Source organism: Haematobia irritans, chromosome 1 (genome assembly GCF_050003625.1).
Source record: "Haematobia irritans isolate KBUSLIRL chromosome 1, ASM5000362v1, whole genome shotgun sequence".
NCBI lineage: Eukaryota > Metazoa > Arthropoda > Insecta > Diptera > Muscidae > Haematobia > Haematobia irritans.
The window spans coordinates 97847445-97864877 of NC_134397.1; the positions used below are offsets into that span (position 1 = coordinate 97847445).

Below are 17433 nucleotides of genomic sequence, written 5' to 3' on the forward strand. Positions count from 1 at the left end.
ACCGTAATCAAAACCAGTTGTACGCACCTGTGTATGCGTAAATAGGATAATTCATTGCTACAGTGGTTCAAAAGAGATAGAAACTACATGCAAATCATGAAATAAAAATGTTTAAAAAAAACGTGTGAGAAGCTATAACTCAAACTAAAGATGCATATTGCGCCAAGTGACTTAAATCCAAAAGAGCTAAAATGAAAATAAATATACTAAACTGAATATTGCGTGTGAAACTTTGTGCAAGAAAGATGTAACTGTACCAAACAAGAAATAATACCAACGTGACACACGAATTATATATGCATATATATGCAAATACATACATACATAAAAACTCAAAAATATGTCCGCCATAAACACTTCTGGGTGCCGTAAACAATAATCATAATACCAGTCTACATGAGTCAACAAAAAAAACAACGCATCGCCTGACTTCGAAGCGCTCAAAAACATCAAATGTTCCACAGATTTCCCGGCAATCACGAAAAATTATATTTCCGTTGGTAAGTCTAATTTCACTACCATTCCAGGTTTTCCCTCATCCTTTTGCTTTAAGGCCGGTATGCACCTCTAGCGAAATTTTCGGTAGCAAAAATTCATTTAAGTCTACAACAAAAAAACAGGGCTGTAAACACAAATTTTAAACCAGGTAATCGCTTTTAAAAATTGTTAATATATGTTCCAAATATTCCTCAAATAAATTGTTTATTATTTACAGACCTTTTAAAACTTTTACGCGCACAATGATTGTAATAAATTAAATGTTTGCTGCCAAAATATGCTTTTGACAACCCTGTTATTTTCATTAGAGGTGCGTACCAGCTTACGAAATTGAACGCTACCGAAAATTTCGTTAGCATAAATAGCAATGCATTTCTTATGGGAATGAAATTTTTCGCTAGAGGTGCATACCGGCCTTTACATTGCCCTTTACTTCTGTAGCTATACATTAGAAATTATCCTAATTTTGATTTAAATTACTATATCTTACGTTAAAATTAGTTTTACTTTCGTGTTAAAAAAAAATAATCGATCTATTAACTTTCTTTTTATCCATTTTCTTTCCACAAGCTCTTGATCCTCATGATATAATTAGCCTTATCACTTAAATATTGAATTTACTTTAATTTCTCTTGTGTGAATTTCATGTGAATTTTGCTAGCGTTATCTTTGAATTCAGCTTGTATTTGCCTCAAATTGAAAAGTCTTGACTTCGACTTGATTTCATTTTCAAATCAACTTGGATTTTATGTCAAATTTACTCAGTTTGCAATTTGATATAATTTCGATTTGAAAGTGATCCAAGTTGACTCAATTCTATTTTAAAACTGAATCTAATTGATTTTTTCCAAATTTTAAATGAATGAGTGTATTCTCACTTTAAATGAGTTTGGTTTGTTTCCAAGCTACTAAAAATTGAATTTATCTATACTGAACAGTGATATGAATTTGTTGTGAAAATGCCGTGAATTCAAATGTGTCGTATTTCAATTCAAATTGACTTTACTCAGTTCGATTTGAATTTTTATCTGATTGATTCTATTTTGACTTGTTTCGGTTTCACTTGGACTTGAGTCTGTGCCTAAGCTTTTGGTCTGAGTTTTAATTTTTATTTGGATAGGAGAATTACTTGAAGTTTGTTTGAGTGTGGTTTAACCCTTTTTTTAATGTAGTCCTATTTAATTTGAATTAATCTATCCTCTCCTAATATTATAGCCTTATTATGATTCGAACTCATGTCGACATTGATCGCAAATGATCTGAATTTCGGTTGTGCTGAAAGTATCCCATTTATTCGCTTTTAATTAAATCTGCTCAAATTGGATTTAATTTTTGTTTAAAATCATTTAATTTAATGTCTCCTGAGTTCAAGTGTATCGAATTAATTTTAATTCTAGCTTAAATTTTTTTTAATTTAATTTTAACCCTAGTTTAAATTTCGTTTATTTGGGTTCAAGTCTAATTTACTTCATTCCACCCTACTAATTAACTTTATCATAAATCAAGCCAATATTTTTAACTCAAATTTGTATTTTAATTTTATTTAAATTTAACAGCAATTTAGTTTCAGTTTATATCTTAGCTTTTGATTTAATTTGAAGTAATTTAATGTAAGTCCATTAAAGTCCTTCCCTTACTGTCTCTACTTGAAAATGCTTTGAATGTTATGTAAATTCGACTTGACTCTGTGTATGTGATTTCGTTACGTTTTGATTTGCCTCGTTTTGGCTTCACACGCTTTGCATCCAAATTAAATTCGATTTTACATTATTTTGATCCTGATTGACCTCGATATAATTTTGAGTGGAATCAGATTAGACATATTTTTGAATGGAATCTAATTTCTGCTTTTAAAAATACAAAAATTGATTTGAATCTCTACTGTATTGGGTTTGACATAAATTCGATTCACCTTTATTGCGCTGAAAATTGTAACTTGATTTGTCCTTTAATACTTCTTTCATATTTCAGATTAAATTTGTTCCTTTTATTTTAATTTAATTACATTCTATTTTCACTTCAAATTTCGATTTGATTTTGATTTACATTTAACTTGGCGTTTAAATTCCTAATCTCTTTTAATAACCCCTTTTTGCAAGCTTCTTTTCTATTCTCAGCAATTAATAACAGCAGAAAACCTTCCTGGAAGCCCTATCGCTTGAGTGCATAGACTAAGTACGTGGCCAAAACAGCGGTGAAATGCACACACAAGGAAATGACTAATTACTGTTCAGTAGTTGGTACACTTTGTGGTATCCTCTATGACTTCGTTCAACCTTTGGTTGCTCGCCACCCGAGATCATGCGTTCCATATGTCCCTTAATGCCATAGAGATAAAAGGACGGGTCCCCATCGTTAGGTGTACAAGTGTGTTCTCCCGTGGTTCGATCGACTTCGATAACCGAGTGAAGTGGCATATCTTAGTCACAACTTGTGTGTGCATCACCTCCTCTGATGAAACCGTGGAACAGTCCCGCACTCGCGAATGTAGAGGCCATCTATGCCAATAACTATCAACACATCCCGGAAAAACAGGTAAGTTCACGGTAAGTACCTCATGACAAAACTTTTACATGCCACCTCAATTTCATATATATCAACCGAAAATATTACTCCATTATTATCGCCATCCCCAACTCCTGTTCACATATATTCTAATGTTCGCATCAAACTATATTACGATAGTATATACCAATCAACCGAAATTTCACCTACTTTTGTCTCGTTGCATTTATATACCTATACAACAGCCTTGTTTTTTCCTAGCTCGATGGTTCTCTACTTATATTATATCCACTCCATATCGACTTTCTCCTTAATCGAGGCATATCACCTTTTATAATATCAGGTAAGAATTAATCAGTATTTCATTAAAATTATTTTAACTAATTTCTTGAAATTTCCTATTTCACAGATCCCTACTCTAAACTTAATAACTAACGACCTTGGACACCGAGATGATGAAAATTGCTACTGAGGTAAGTCACTGAATTACTACTTTTCTATTATTCCCTTCTATTACACATTTCGGACAGCAAACCTTATTGTTTAAGATCCTTCGCGTGATAAACGGCCAAAGATTTTCCTTTTAGATCCTCGATTTCGTACAAACAATTTCCAACCGGTTTCACGATTCTGCATTTTAAATATTTTTTATTCATCTTGGCGTTTATATTCTTGCTGAAGTCACTCAGTTGATGATTTCGACGGAGAACTTCCTGCCCTGAATAAATTTTATCTTTCTCGCGCGAACGTTGTATCTACGGGCTCTATCGCGGTAACTTTTTTCTAGTCGCTTGCCAACCTCTTTTCTCACCAGTTCCAAATGGCTTGCCTTGGGTAAAGCACTAAACTCAGGGTCTTTCATGGAATCCAACTTCCTAGCCAGCCTATAAACGCTACCGTGAGTAACCATATTAGTGCCAAACAATGCAAAGTATGGAGTCATGCCAATCGAGGAGTGTACAGACGATCGTAGCGCACACTCAATAGCGGACAGATTTTGGTCCCAATCTCTCTGATCCTCCTTAAGATAGGCCCTTATTGCAACCAATATTGACTGATTTACTCGTTCAGAAGCATTTGCCCCGAAATCCTTCCCTGTAAAGTGTTTCCCATTATCGGACAAAATGGTCTCTGGAACACCAAACTTGTGGAACACCTCAGCCTCTAGACATTTAATTACATTCCTAGTGCTGGCTTTGGTCATTGGCTTCAATAATACATATCTGGTCACATGATCGAGAACGATAAAAATAAAACTATTACCAGTTTTAGAACGGACATAAGGACCTAGAAAATCTATATAGATTTTCTGGAACGGGCGATCTATTTTCACTTCTGCCTCCATTGGCTGTCGCATTCGTTGGTTGTTAGGTTTTGTCTCTTTACACACACGGTTGAAAAAGACTGTTTTTCATATGTTTGGCTATAAACATTATATGTTTGGAACACAAAATTTTAAACACAATATTTTTGAGTGCAAGCATATAATGTTCATAAACTAGCATAACATGTTTGGGACATATATGTTAATATGTTAGAACATATTATGTTTGGGACATACAATGTTTGTAAATATAATATGCTTGAATGCAAACATATATTAATTTAGAAATAGCCTATAAACATATATGTGTTTAGTAGATTGGAGCGCTATTTAACAGGGAGCGATATTGAATTAAGTTGGTGGTTGTTGCTTGTTATTACAAAATTAACATTTTATTTTTCCTTGGGCAATTGATCAGCTACTTCTTTGATCCTTACAAACTGTGTGGTCCGCTGTTCGAATCCCCGTCCGGCAAAAGGTAAAATTAAAATAAAAAAATCATAAAATTGAATAATTTCTTCTACAATGTTTGTATTACAGAAAAAGGTGCTAAGAACTAAAAAATCTCGTGGAAGTGAGAAAGATGTCGGGGAATATACAATTGGGCAGAAACAAAACTTTGAGCATTCAGATCGAAAACCTATGTTGTTAGCACCTATATTACCTGTTTATTTTCATAATTCATTATGATTGTAAATATATTTATATATAAATAAATAAATAAATAAAATTTTGAGCACAATATTGTTTGGGACAATTTTTTTAAGCATATAATATTTTTGGGTGCAAAATGCTTCCAAACATATTATATGTTCACATAATAACATGTTTGGAAATTGACTACCCAAACATATATTGTTTAGACCAATATGCTTTCAAACATATTATATATTGGAAGAGATCAAACATATAAATGTTTGGGCAATAGCCAAAAATGTATATGCTTGAAGCAAAATATGTTTGGGAGTATATGTTACAGAAGCGATTTTTTGTGAGCGTGCAGATGACACTTCTGAACAAAAAGTCTAACTTGTGTACTCATATTGGGCCAGCAAAAATATTCCTTCAGCCTACCCAAGGTTTTATGAAAACCACCGTGGGCAGCCGTCTTGGAATTATGGGCTTTCTCTATAGCGGATGATTGTAAAAGGCATAAGTTCAATATAAGGGCGAAACTTTTTAATCGACATCACAACGGCCAGGTACTCCCTTTCGGTTACGGAGTAGTTCTTTTGTGGTGGGGTCAATTTCTGAGAAACGTATGCGATAGGATGTTCTCCTCCCGCTTCGTCTCTTTGAAATAAAACACCGCCAATTCCTACATCTGATGCATCGCATTGAATAAAAAATCTTTTCTCAAAATCAGGGTGCCTCAAAACTGGACTATTAGTTAGAGCTTCCTTTAACCGTTCGAACGCCAACCTAGCTTCATTCCCAAACTCAAACCCCCGCCCCTTCTTCAAAGTCGCAAATATCGGTGCCGCTATTGACGCGTAATCTGCAATGAACCGCCTGTACCACCCTGTCATGCCCATAAAACGTCTAACTTGTTTAACACTTTTTGGGTACTCACAGCTCGTTATCGTCGAGATTTTGTCAGGGTCAGGTTTCATTGTCCCCCACCAACTATATATCCCAGTTAGCGCAACTCCTTGAAGCAAAGCTTCGTTTTTGTTCACATTAATGATCAGCCCCGCCTCATTCAAAGCTTTTGCCACTTGGTTCAAAAGATCCAAATGTGTTTTGAAATCAGGGGCAACTATGAGCAAATCATCAAGATAAACAAACACCCTTTCACGAAGATGTGCAGGAATGGCCTTGTCCATTAAACGACACATCCTTTGAGCTGCATTACACAACCCAAAAGGCATGACCGTAATGGTACAAGGGTCGTCCTGGTACTCTTCATTTCGAGTGGAATTTGCCAAAAAGCATCTTTCAAATCCACACTCGAAATGAAGTGTGTATCGCCCAGCCGGCTGAGAAGGCCTTCTATATTTGGGAGAGGATAGGCATCCTTGACAGTAAGGGCATTGAGATTCCTGGCATCTAAGCATAACCAGTTCTTTGCGCCTTTACGGACCAAAGTAACCGGGTTATTCCAGGGACTTTCACTGGGCTCAATGACCTTCATGTCATGCATCCTATCCAGCTCTGCATACATCAGACTCTGCACTGCTGGGGATACAGGATAATGACGCTGCTTAACTGATACAGCATCTGCCGTGGCAATGGCGTGTGTTTCTAATGATGTTTTGCCCAGTCCCCTAATTTCAAACGACAGAAAATGAGCTATGACCTCCTCCAAACTTTTCTTCTCCTCGCTGCTTAACTGGTGTTGCGATGGGTCCATTGAAGCCTCACCCGACTCTTCCTCGAGCGATAAGCACTCAACACCGGCTAGTAAATTGTATTTCTTCATGAAATCAATCCCGAGATATAGTGCCTTACTCAAGGTTGGAACCAAAAAGAAAGTTACCTCACTTTCAATTTTCCCTAACTTGACAGGCGCTCGAATGCGGCCGACCACACGATGAGGCGTTTCATCTGCCGTGCCCACGGTAGCTGAGAAGTTATAGATAGGGATTTGGGCTCGCTCAACCAACTCCAAACATCCTTCGCCCAGGCAAGTCACAGTTGCTCCACTATCTAGCAACCCCTGAACTACCTCTTCACCAATCTTTATTTTTAAATACAATCGTGTTTCTTCGCCCTCATACAGTGTTGTTGCCGCAATCTCGCGCCTAAGTCTTTTCCTAACCTTAAAACGTTCCCTAGCTCTAAATATTCTCTTGTTATTCCGTTTTGAACATCCATTATTATTTGTCTCTAGCAATTCATTTGGACCTACCCTATTCACACATTCTTCACTAACTAAACTATACTCAGAAACTTCATTTACTTCATTAAAAATCCTATCTCTAGTTTGTAAATATTCCTTCATCATAATGTGCCAAGGTCTTATTTGCCTAATATTCAATTCATTACTCCCTTTATTACTACTGTTATTCCTATTAGTAATTCTATTTTTTAATATTATTATTTCAGATTCTTCTCTATCTCTACCATGACCTTCACCAACTACTTTTCTTTGGGATTCCTCTTCGCCGGACCCGTTACCCCTTAAATAAATGTAATAAAATAAATAAATGTTAATAAAAGGAAGGAACCAAAAGGAAGGAAATCGAATTATCAATGCAAAAGTGTTTACTAATAATGTCTAAGATATTTAAAGTTTTGTTGTTTTTTTTTTGTTCTGATTTGTTGATATGTTTAATAAGATTATTATTTATCAATTGGTATTGTAGTGTATTATGTAGTATAGTGTATTATTATATATTTTATTTTGATGAAAATGAATAAATTATACAAAATTCATAGAATTTTGGCTTTGACTTTCAATTTGAAGTGGGGATATCATTCATACAAATTCAGGTTGACAGGTATTTGTAACGATGTTAATTTTGAATTTGACTCGCATCGAAAATTGTTTGACAAATTATTGAGTAGCGATGCATTTCAATTTGAGGATAACACTTGAGATATTATTGCTAATGTGTTGAATTTCACTGTTGAGGGTAATGTCTGTTTTTTGTTGAGAACGCGATTTTCTCAACAATTTCTCAACTTGAATATTACTCTAATCCTTTGAAAAAATGTTTTAAAAATTGTTGAAATTTAGTATTTTTCAAACGTTTGTGTTTATTGGGATGGTTTTAAGCTGAAATCAAAAAACAGCAACAATGCTTAAAGAACAAAACTAACAATAACAAAACAAAACGAATGAAAAAAAGAGGGAGCACGCTCAAAATAAACCCAGCCAACTGCACTCAAATCAATGATTTGACAGTGGCATAGGAAAAGAGATGTGTTTGTACGAATTTATTTCGGCATAAGCCGGCTATCATGCAAAACCTTTTTTCGGAAGGTTCAAGTGTGGTTCATTGTTGGGTTTAATGAACTGCCTGAATTTATTCTGATAATTGGTTGATAGTTTTGCTGCAAGTAGAGGATGCTGATAAAGAATGTGGTAATTCCGAAACGTGAGTCCATCCAACCATCTTGCAGTCTATAGGGCTTTGCCCAAATGAATTTGACAAACATTCTTTTCCTCTGTTGTTTAAGCTACACTTGTAATTTAGTCAATGCATGGTTTTAAGCTGAAATGAAAAAACAACGATAGGGCTGTTTTCTTTAGCACTGGATATGCTAAGCCGTGAAGGACTAAAAGAAAACAGAGTACTCGTTTATCCAGGATATCTCCAAAAATATGCAACACTGAAATCAGCTGTTTAAAAACAATCACAGAAAAGAAGTGAAATCTTGCATTTTTAATGTATGAAATGCTCCAATTAATAATAAATATTTAACGCTGCGATTATTTATGGCACTGTACCACTTTGAATTTCATGTTTTTCGACAAATTATTCACAATAAATTGCTATTGTGAATCGATGAAGCGTCCCTTTATCAAAATAAAATCTGGCAAAATCGGCGCGACTTGCACTGATGAGATGTTCTGGATAGAACACCAGTGTAACGATGTTCTGGATAGCTCATACAAATGTTGCATCCAGTGCAAAAAGAAAACAGCCCTGATATTGAGTTCTCATATAATAGTGACGAGTACTCAAAACATTAGTCAGTAACGAGTACTTGTAATCTAATACTCGTTACTTTCCCAACACTACAACTTTGGTGTCAAAAAATCCTTTTGTGATTCTAAGTTAATTTTAATCAGTTTTGCAGTTGTTGAAATCATAAAGCGATGGGGGATAAAAATTCAGATCAGAGTATAATGGATAAATCCATGCGATCCGTCTTCGGTGAGTTAAAACAATTATATCATATATAAATATTCTTCAACAATATTATTTTGCAGTGGGCAATATTCCATATGAGGCAACCGAGGAAAAGTTAAAGGAAATATTTAGTGAAGTTGGTCCAGTTGTCTCCTTAAAGTATGCTAAAACATGATTACGTTTGTAGATTTTATTTTTATATTATTGTAAATTTAATATTTCGCCTAAGACTTGTATTTGATCGTGAAAGCGGAAAGCCGAAAGGTTTTGGTTTTTGCGAGTATAAAGACCAAGAAACCGCGTTGAGCGCTATGAGAAATCTAAACGGGTACGAAATTGGTGGCAGAACTCTTCGGGTTGACAATGCATGTACGGAAAAATCTCGAATGGAAATGCAGCAATTGTTACAAGGGCCTCAGGTGGAAAATCCTTATGGGGACCACTGTGAACCAGAACAAGCCCCAGAAATAATAACGAAAACTGTTGCTTCTTTACCTCCAGAGCAAATGTTTGAACTGATGAAGCAAATGAAACTCTGTATTCAAAACAATCCATCTGAAGCACGACAAATGCTGATGCTGAATCCTCAACTTGCATATGCATTACTGCAAGCAATGGTGGTAATGCGAATTGTTGACCCACCTACTGCTTTGGTTAGTATATTGCTCTTCTTTTTAAATATTTGTATATAAAAGTGCTTTATTTTCAGGGCATGTTGTTTAAAGCAAACCAGATGCCTCCTGTTTTGGGGTCTAAGCCTTTAAATTCATCAACAAGTGGAACAACACAAGTAATTAACTCAGCACAGCAATCAGCAGTTATTCCTCCTCCAACAATAAGTGCTTCTATTTCTGCTCCAAACTTCAACTCCTTGCAAGGAAATGATGTTGATCTAAGGTCAATGGCTAGTTCGAATATGGTACCGCAATCTACAATTGATCATCGTCTCGGTCGTAACTTGGACCAAGATTTACGAACCATGCCAAACCCAGTTCCCCCACCGCTCATGGATCCAAGAAACCAACGCCAGATCCAACAATCATTGGCAACTACTTCAACATTTCCAACAGATCCTAGGCAAAGGCCAATGGATCCACGTTTGCGAGCCACTGGTACAACAGCTCCTATTCAATCTGTGCAACAAAGTACTCAACAGCAGCTACAAAATCGTCTGGCTTCAAATTGCGGCCTTCCAAACGACGCCTCAGATCAGGAAAAGGCAGCACTAATAATGCAAGTTTTGCAATTAACAGATGAACAAATATCCCAACTTCCACCAGAGCAAAGAACAAGTATACTTGTTTTAAAAGAACAAATAGCAAAGAGCACACAGCGTTAAAAGATAATCACTTTGAATGCAATCATGTTACAAATTGTATGCACTATACCAATAAAAAACTGAAATTAAAAAATACTTACTAATGGTAAAAGGGAAAGAAGTAGCAGCAGACACCGCCTAAAGGTGGGTTCGAGTTTAACAGCTAAAGGTGGGTACTAAGTTCGAGTTCAGCAGCTAAAATAAATCAATTAAAAAAATGTGTAAAATTATACCTCTTTGATGCAAATTTTAATGTAAAGCTGAGTACTATGTTCAGTTTTCAAGCTGAAAACCAGCTTATTTTCGTGGTTACTTTTTTTAATCAATTAATTTCGAAATATTAAATGGTTCGCAATCAATACATTGGATCTTTTCCATCCATAATTTTAAGAGACTTGATAAAAATGTTATCGTCTTCATATATATTTTTGCACTTTTAATTTACTGTTTTGGTGAAAAACTCGAACATAGTACTCACCTTAACTTGATGGGGAATAACCTGAGACAACTATTTATTAAGTTTATATCCTTTAAAATGGCGATTTTAGCAGCTAAACTCGACCTTAATACCAACCTAAAATTATATTATTCTGCTTTTATAGATTTTAGATTAGTACTCACCTTAAAGGTAGGTATTAAGTTCGAGTTTAAGGTTAGTACTATGTTCGGTTTTTTCACCAAAACACTAAGTTAAAACTACAAATATATTTATGAAGACGATTATATTTTGATCGAGTCTTGCCAAATAATGGATGGAAAAGATCCAAGGAATTGATTGCAAATAATTTTATATTTCTAAATTAGTTAATTAAAAAAAAGTAACCGTGAAAACAAGCTGGTTCTCAGCTTGAAAACTGATCATAGTACTCAGCTTTAGACGCTAAAGGCCGGTACTATGTTCCCTTTTTACGTTGAAATTTTGGCAATTACTTTATTAAAATAGCTTAATTCAAAGCAGAAATGTTAACTCCATTGATAAGCACCTTCTTTGTTATCGAGATTTCGTTAAGATTTAATAGGAATATGTTTGTTTTCATGTATAATTTTGATTATTTCAGAACTCGAAAACCGAACAGAGTACCGGCCTTAAAATCGTAATTTATTCACGATTACTTTTCTTTACTAATCCATTTCAAAGAATAAAAATGTATAAAAAGTTACTTTAGCCTATTCCCCATCAAGTTATATTATAATTTTCATTAAAAGGTGGGTATTAAGTTCGAGTTTAGGGTAGGTACTATGTTCGGTTTTCGAGTTGAAAACCACTTTATTTTCGCGATTACTTTTCCTTAAATAACCAAAATTATAAATGAAAACAAACTTATTCCTGTAAAGTCTTGCCGAAATCTAGAGGAACAAGAAACTACGCATCAATTGAGTTAATTTGTCTGCTTTATATTGAACTGTTTTAATAAAGTAACCACGAAAATTTCAACGCGAAAAGCGAACATAGTACTTACCTTTAGCCGCTAAAATCGTCATTTTTTCACGATTACTTTTCTTTAATAATCCATTTTAAGGAATACAAACTTTGTGAACATTTGCTTTGGGCCATTCCCCAGGTGGTTCAACTTAAAAAAAAATATTCATATAATCTCATGTGTAGAAAATTTTATTTATGTATAGGTATGTATACAATATTTTTATAATATTAAATTGAGCCGACGGGCTTTTTGGGCAGCAAATAAATCAATTACTTCTTCAGTCGGCACATTAGTGCCAATCCATTGAGTCTACTCTCGCTAGTCGAATTTCTAAGATACGTCTTTATGCGCTTTATGCGCTTTACAGACTATCAGTTATTCCGGACGGAATGTCGGTGTTTGTAAAGAATCTTACAGTGTGTCGGATCGATACGACTTGTCGGCGATGACTAAATAATCGGTAAATGTGTTATCGATCCCATAAACATGCAGCAGTATCGATTATACCTTCGGACTTAACTTATAATGTGCACAATATATGGGATATGTTCGACACGAGCACTGTCGTCCGGAATAACTGATAGTCTGTAAAGCGCATTACAGACTATCAGTTATTCCGGACGGAATGTCGGTGTTTGTAAAGAATCTTACAGTGTGTCGGATCGATACGACTTGTCGGCGATGACTAAATAATCGGTAAATGTGTTATCGATCCCATAAACATGCAGCAGTATCGATTATGCCGTCGGACTTAACTTATAATTTGCACAATATATGGGATATGTTCGACACGAGCACTGTCGTCCGGAATAACTGATAGTGTGTAAAGCGCATTAATCTCTTCATTGTTGAAAATGAAAGTTCGAATGAGTACGTAGTAACTGCAGGGATGGAAAATGCAGTACTATAGTACTTTTTTCAATACTTTTTCACCCCGGTCAGTACCGTAGTACCCCTGCGAATGATTTAGTACCTTTTGTGTAGACGTTTTTGAGTCGATATCAGATTTATGGTACAATAGCTTTGACAAAATATTTTTATATTTTGAGAAAGTCTTTATCAACCTTATTTGCTAATAGTCTTTTACAAATATGGCAAAACAGACATGTTCATGTGGGAAGAAAATCTGGATTTTGTAAAAGACATAGTCAAAAACAGGATTTTATTGAACTTCAAGAACGTTTTAGTCGAAAAAAGAATGCGATTTTATCCCTGCCAGCATTTCAACGTTCCATTTCATCATCATCGCTATCACAGACTCGTAAGTGACACTGCAACTATCGCCAACTGTGATGGGGTAAATATATCAAAAAGTACAAAATGTACATGGAAGTATTTTGCCATCACTATTGTTACAAGAGCCATTTTATATTTTGTGAAACACCAAGCACAACTAGCTTCTTATATTTTATTTAAATAAAAATGATAATGAAGTGCTAAAAACATAGTTATTTCGCTTAAAATTGCGAAAGGTATATTGGTGAATAATTTTTGACTTTCCAAATGGAATAAAGTGATAGTTTTTCAAATATTTTTCCAGGCACGCTGCCTCCATTGGGAATAAAAGCACTGGCTGATAGACGCTACAACATGTAACTTGTGTGACATATTCTTTATGGAAATCGCGGAACTGGTACGATTGGTCTCGGCTGCGGCTTAGCTCGCCGGATGGGGGGGGATTCTTGTTCCGCTGAAGGCATCACAAAATAATTATCGTACCATATTTTATTTAAATCGAAATGACAGTTACAGAAGTGGATAGACAAAAAAAAATGAATCAGAATTGAAGTGTAATATTTGGAAATTCATCGACCGTTACATTTCAAATTAAATTCTAAATTTCGGCTTTATGTGTGAGACAGATGTTAATGTCTCAATAGGCTATGCCCACCCCATATGACTTTACAGTCATCCATGGTATTTTCGTCGCCTATGTAATTTTGAAAACACCCCTATCCTATGTCAATGTCGTCGCTTATCAATATCATTGGCCACACTTCAATACATCGTCCAACCAAAAAATACAATGGGAACTCAAAAGTAATTTCAAAGAAAATACTAAAAAAGTTTTACATAGTAGCCGTCACAAAGCCAGCTCTTTTCACGAAACCTGTGTAGATGAAAAGAGTTGGGAATCCCATAAAAATGTTATAGCATCATGCCCGTCAAATGTGACCGTTGCGCATTTGATGTCGTGTAGGTTCCTAATGTTGTTTATTTACAAATATCAAAACTGAATGTAAATACCAAATGCGTATCACGATGGATAGACAAAATTCCAAAATAGAAAATTTACATGCAGAGGAGTCTGCTTCAAAAGTAACGTGCGCTTGTGATCCTACGGAGAAGGTAGTCATAATTGTCCATAAACGAAATTTAATTTGCGTGGAAGTACCCATCATTTGTAGGTATCCATTTGTAGAACATGATATCAATCTGGAATGATAAAATTGTCCTCTTGCAGAATTGGCGGCATTCATACAAATAATAACATGTTCCTAGCAAATACACTTCTATGGAAGTCTAGCCAATATGAGATAACCGATTTCTCAAATCAAAGTAATTCCGTAAATTCATATATAGATAATATCAATTAACAGCAACTCGAATCATGCATACTTTGACGGATGTTGGATAGGTATTTGAATGATTATATGGTATGTAATTCAATCGGACTTAACATTAGTAAACATATTGGTTCCACGGAAATAACGGAAGGTAACAGAAATTATCTCATCATAAACTCGTACGTAATTTGTCACATAATCCTCAGGCCAAAATTCCCTTTTCAATGATGACGTTACCCTCTTCCTACCTTTGAACCTGAGTGAGTCGTCTGGTCGTCCACGTTACTCCTTCTTAGCAACATCCCAAAATAGATGGGAAGACAGTACAGTTCTGATTATGCTAGATAAAACACAAATCATGACTGGAGAGTAGGAATAAATGATCAGAACGTCTAACTCGTAATGAGATCTTTCGTAGTGAACGAACAAAAAAATGGAGATTGATAAGGTAGTATTGTGTGATTATCTTCTGTCTCCATGGGTCCATATTCCCATTCTTTTCCCAGGGGTTTCCTCGTATTTCTATTCCCTTTTTCCAGGTTGATGCTGCGTTAATAGTAGGGTACCCACGTCTACGACCGATGAATTATCATGTTCATATGGTAAGGACAGTATATATACAACGAGATGTCCTTTCTTTTACCTAGGTTTGTTCCGGAATTAATTCGACTTGGGATTTGGATGGTAAAAGACTCGAACCCATGGCCCTTTGTATTTGTCATACCCTTCCAAGTAAGCTTGTTCCCAAGACAATTCGAAGGAGATTTAGAAAAAAGCATAAATGGAAACCAAAAACATACTGAAGTGATCAAGGCTCTGTTCGGATATGAACAGTATTAGAAAAAGAAGAATTACGAAGAAATTCGTGTAAAAAAAAATGAAACATTGTTTCGTAATAACGAATGAATACAAAGTTGAAGAATTTGAATTCAAATCTTTGGGATAAAAAAACTACATGTAGAATAAATTAAATAAAATAGAATATATATATAACAGTTAGTGTTAGATAAGTGTTAGGTCTAATATATTTATAAACTTAACAATGTTAGTAATATAATCTTATTACAAATATCTACATTTTTCTTCTATTTTTCAGTTAATCATTGGCTGAGTTTTGTAGCAGATCTTTTAGAGACGTGTTTGCCGAAATGTTATACAATTATTGTTTTTAACAGTTCAAGAAATGAAGTTTTTCTAATTAGAAATTAGAAATTTATTTAGTGAACATAAAATTGTAAAATTTTATCTTTTTGTTGTTTTAACAATAAAACACAAGGAAAATCCAATCGAATTTAAGAATGTGTGTTTCTTTTATAATAAAAGGCTGGTATAAGAACAATGTTCAATGGGAAGAATTTCCAAAATTACATAAATGAAAATTAAAAATGTAACAAAAAAAATTGTCTTGGTTATCAAATACAAATTGTCATTGCTTTTAGAACAAAAACAAATAAATATATAGCTATATAGCCTTACTAATTTATGATTTTTGATTCAATGTCAATGGAATTTGATTTGATAAGAGATTCAATTTTTGAAGAGACCGGAAGATCGATACAGCGCGGCATGGAACTAAAGTTCCTTCCGGGATACCGTCCTGGGTCAAATTCTCCAATTGAGTTTTGGGCTATGGGATTGTACAAAATTGCAAGGGATGGTTATGATGGGCTTCAAAATGAGATGACAGTCCATTAACTTGGGTGTCACTCCATAAGGAAGCTCCACTTTGTTGGGCGCCATTTGTGACATATTCTTTATGGAAATCGCGGAACTGGTACGATTGGTCTCGGCTGCGGCTTAGCTCGCCGGATGGGGGGGATTCTTGTTCCGCTGAAGGCATCACAAAATAATTATCGTACCATATTTTATTTAAATCGAACTGACAGTTACAGAAGTGGATAGACAAAAAAAATGAATCAGAATTGAAGTGTAATATTTGGAAATTCATCGACCGTTACATTTCAAATTAAATTCTAAATTTCGGCTTTATGTGTGAGACAGATGTTAATGTCTCAATAGGCTATGCCCACCCCATATGACTTTACAGTCATCCATGGTATTTTCGTCGCCTATGTAATTTTGAAAACACCCCTATCCTATGTCAATGTCGTCGCTTATCAATATCATTGGCCACACTTCAATACATCGTCCAACCAAAAAATACAATGGGAACTCAAAAGTAATTTCAAAGAAAATACTAAAAAAGTTTTACATAGTAGCCGTCACACTTGCAACTTGTAACTCAACATCAATCTTTTATTAATGCATAAAAATATGTTATATGTGATGTGATAGTCGTATAAATGTTATATTTTACTTGACCACAATGATTCTTTTACAACTATCTTAAAATTCACTTTTTCTGATTGTTTGAAGGGGCTCTTATTGGCGTCGTTCTAAATTTATTAAAAAAGTCACCTAATAATTGCACTCATGCGATACTTTTTTGTAGTAACTTGGAGTGGTACAACTTCTCAATAGTGACGGCGCTTTTCCGAGGAGTTTTGGATATCGTATACGACTGTTTTCGACGTAGTGGGGATTCTCAGAAGCGCCCCCAAATTCAAAAAATGTTGGCAGGGATATGATCGATTTTTTATTTCGGTAGAAAATGTTGTCAAAATTTTATTTCTATATAGAATTTTTGTAAAATTTTATTTTTATAGAAAATTTTGTCAAAATTTTATTTCAATTGAAAATTTTGTACAAATTTTATTTCTATAGGAATTTTTTGCAAAATTTTATATCTATAGGAAATTTTTGCAAAATTTTATTTCTATAGAAAAAATTTTGCAACATTTTTTTTCTACAGATTTTTTTTGCAAAATTTTATTTCTATAGAAAATTTTTGCAAAATTTTATTTAAATAGAAAATTTTGTCAAAATTTGGGGGGGTTTGATCCCCCTCACCCTCACCCCCCCCCCCCCCTGAATACGGCCTTGAAGCAGAGGTAGGCTCTGTTTTGATTGCCACCTTGATTTTAAAACAATACTC

General features: G+C 34.7%; 2 protein-coding genes across 7 annotated transcripts; both read left to right on the forward strand.

Annotated features, from left to right (window-relative positions):
- Window positions 1-8993: 8993 nt before the first annotated feature.
- On the forward strand, window positions 8994-10543 carry CstF64 (cleavage stimulation factor subunit 2 CstF64). The gene is made up of 4 exons (XM_075291219.1): window positions 8994-9153; window positions 9210-9288; window positions 9359-9782; window positions 9839-10543. Exons 1-4 carry the CDS (start codon window positions 9096-9098, stop codon window positions 10466-10468), a joined length of 1191 nt encoding a protein of 396 aa, XP_075147334.1. The 5' UTR covers window positions 8994-9095; the 3' UTR covers window positions 10469-10543.
- A 1565-nt stretch (window positions 10544-12108) lies between these two features.
- Window positions 12109-15729, forward strand: LOC142221472 (uncharacterized). 6 transcript variants are annotated; one of them, XR_012718054.1, is made up of 5 exons: window positions 12131-14275; window positions 14336-14589; window positions 14645-14886; window positions 14945-15040; window positions 15535-15729. XR_012718054.1 is itself a non-coding variant. In XM_075291223.1 (4 exons), the coding sequence occupies exons 2-4, from the start codon at window positions 14122-14124 to the stop codon at window positions 15645-15647; spliced, it is 366 nt and encodes a 121-aa protein (XP_075147338.1). In that variant the 5' UTR covers window positions 12119-13343; window positions 13412-14121; the 3' UTR covers window positions 15648-15729. The 6 variants fall into 6 exon arrangements, 1 of the variants encoding a protein (XP_075147338.1); XM_075291223.1 differs by lacking the exons at window positions 14645-14886; window positions 14945-15040 and having other exon boundaries at window positions 12119-13343; window positions 13412-14279; window positions 14336-14430; XR_012718053.1 differs by having other exon boundaries at window positions 12128-14275; window positions 14645-15040.
- Window positions 15730-17433: the final 1704 nt, after the last annotated feature.

What these genes read in the sequence shown, in the direction of transcription:
- CstF64 (XM_075291219.1), top strand. Translation starts at nt 9,096, where the DNA reads ATGGGGGATAAAAATTCAGATCAGAGTATAATGGATAAATCCATGCGA. An exon ending in ATCCATGCGATCCGTCTTCG is followed by an intron (nt 9,154 to 9,209) that starts GTGAGTTAAAAC and finishes ATTATTTTGCAG; the next exon opens with TGGGCAATATTCCATATGAG. An exon ending in GGTCCAGTTGTCTCCTTAAA is followed by an intron (nt 9,289 to 9,358) that starts GTATGCTAAAAC and finishes ATTTCGCCTAAG; the next exon opens with ACTTGTATTTGATCGTGAAA.
- LOC142221472 (XM_075291223.1), top strand. Translation starts at nt 14,122, where the DNA reads ATGCGTATCACGATGGATAGACAAAATTCCAAAATAGAAAATTTACAT. An exon ending in GAAGTACCCATCATTTGTAG is followed by an intron (nt 14,280 to 14,335) that starts GTATCCATTTGT and finishes GTCCTCTTGCAG; the next exon opens with AATTGGCGGCATTCATACAA. An exon ending in AACCGATTTCTCAAATCAAA is followed by an intron (nt 14,431 to 15,534) that starts GTAATTCCGTAA and finishes TCTATTTTTCAG; the next exon opens with TTAATCATTGGCTGAGTTTT.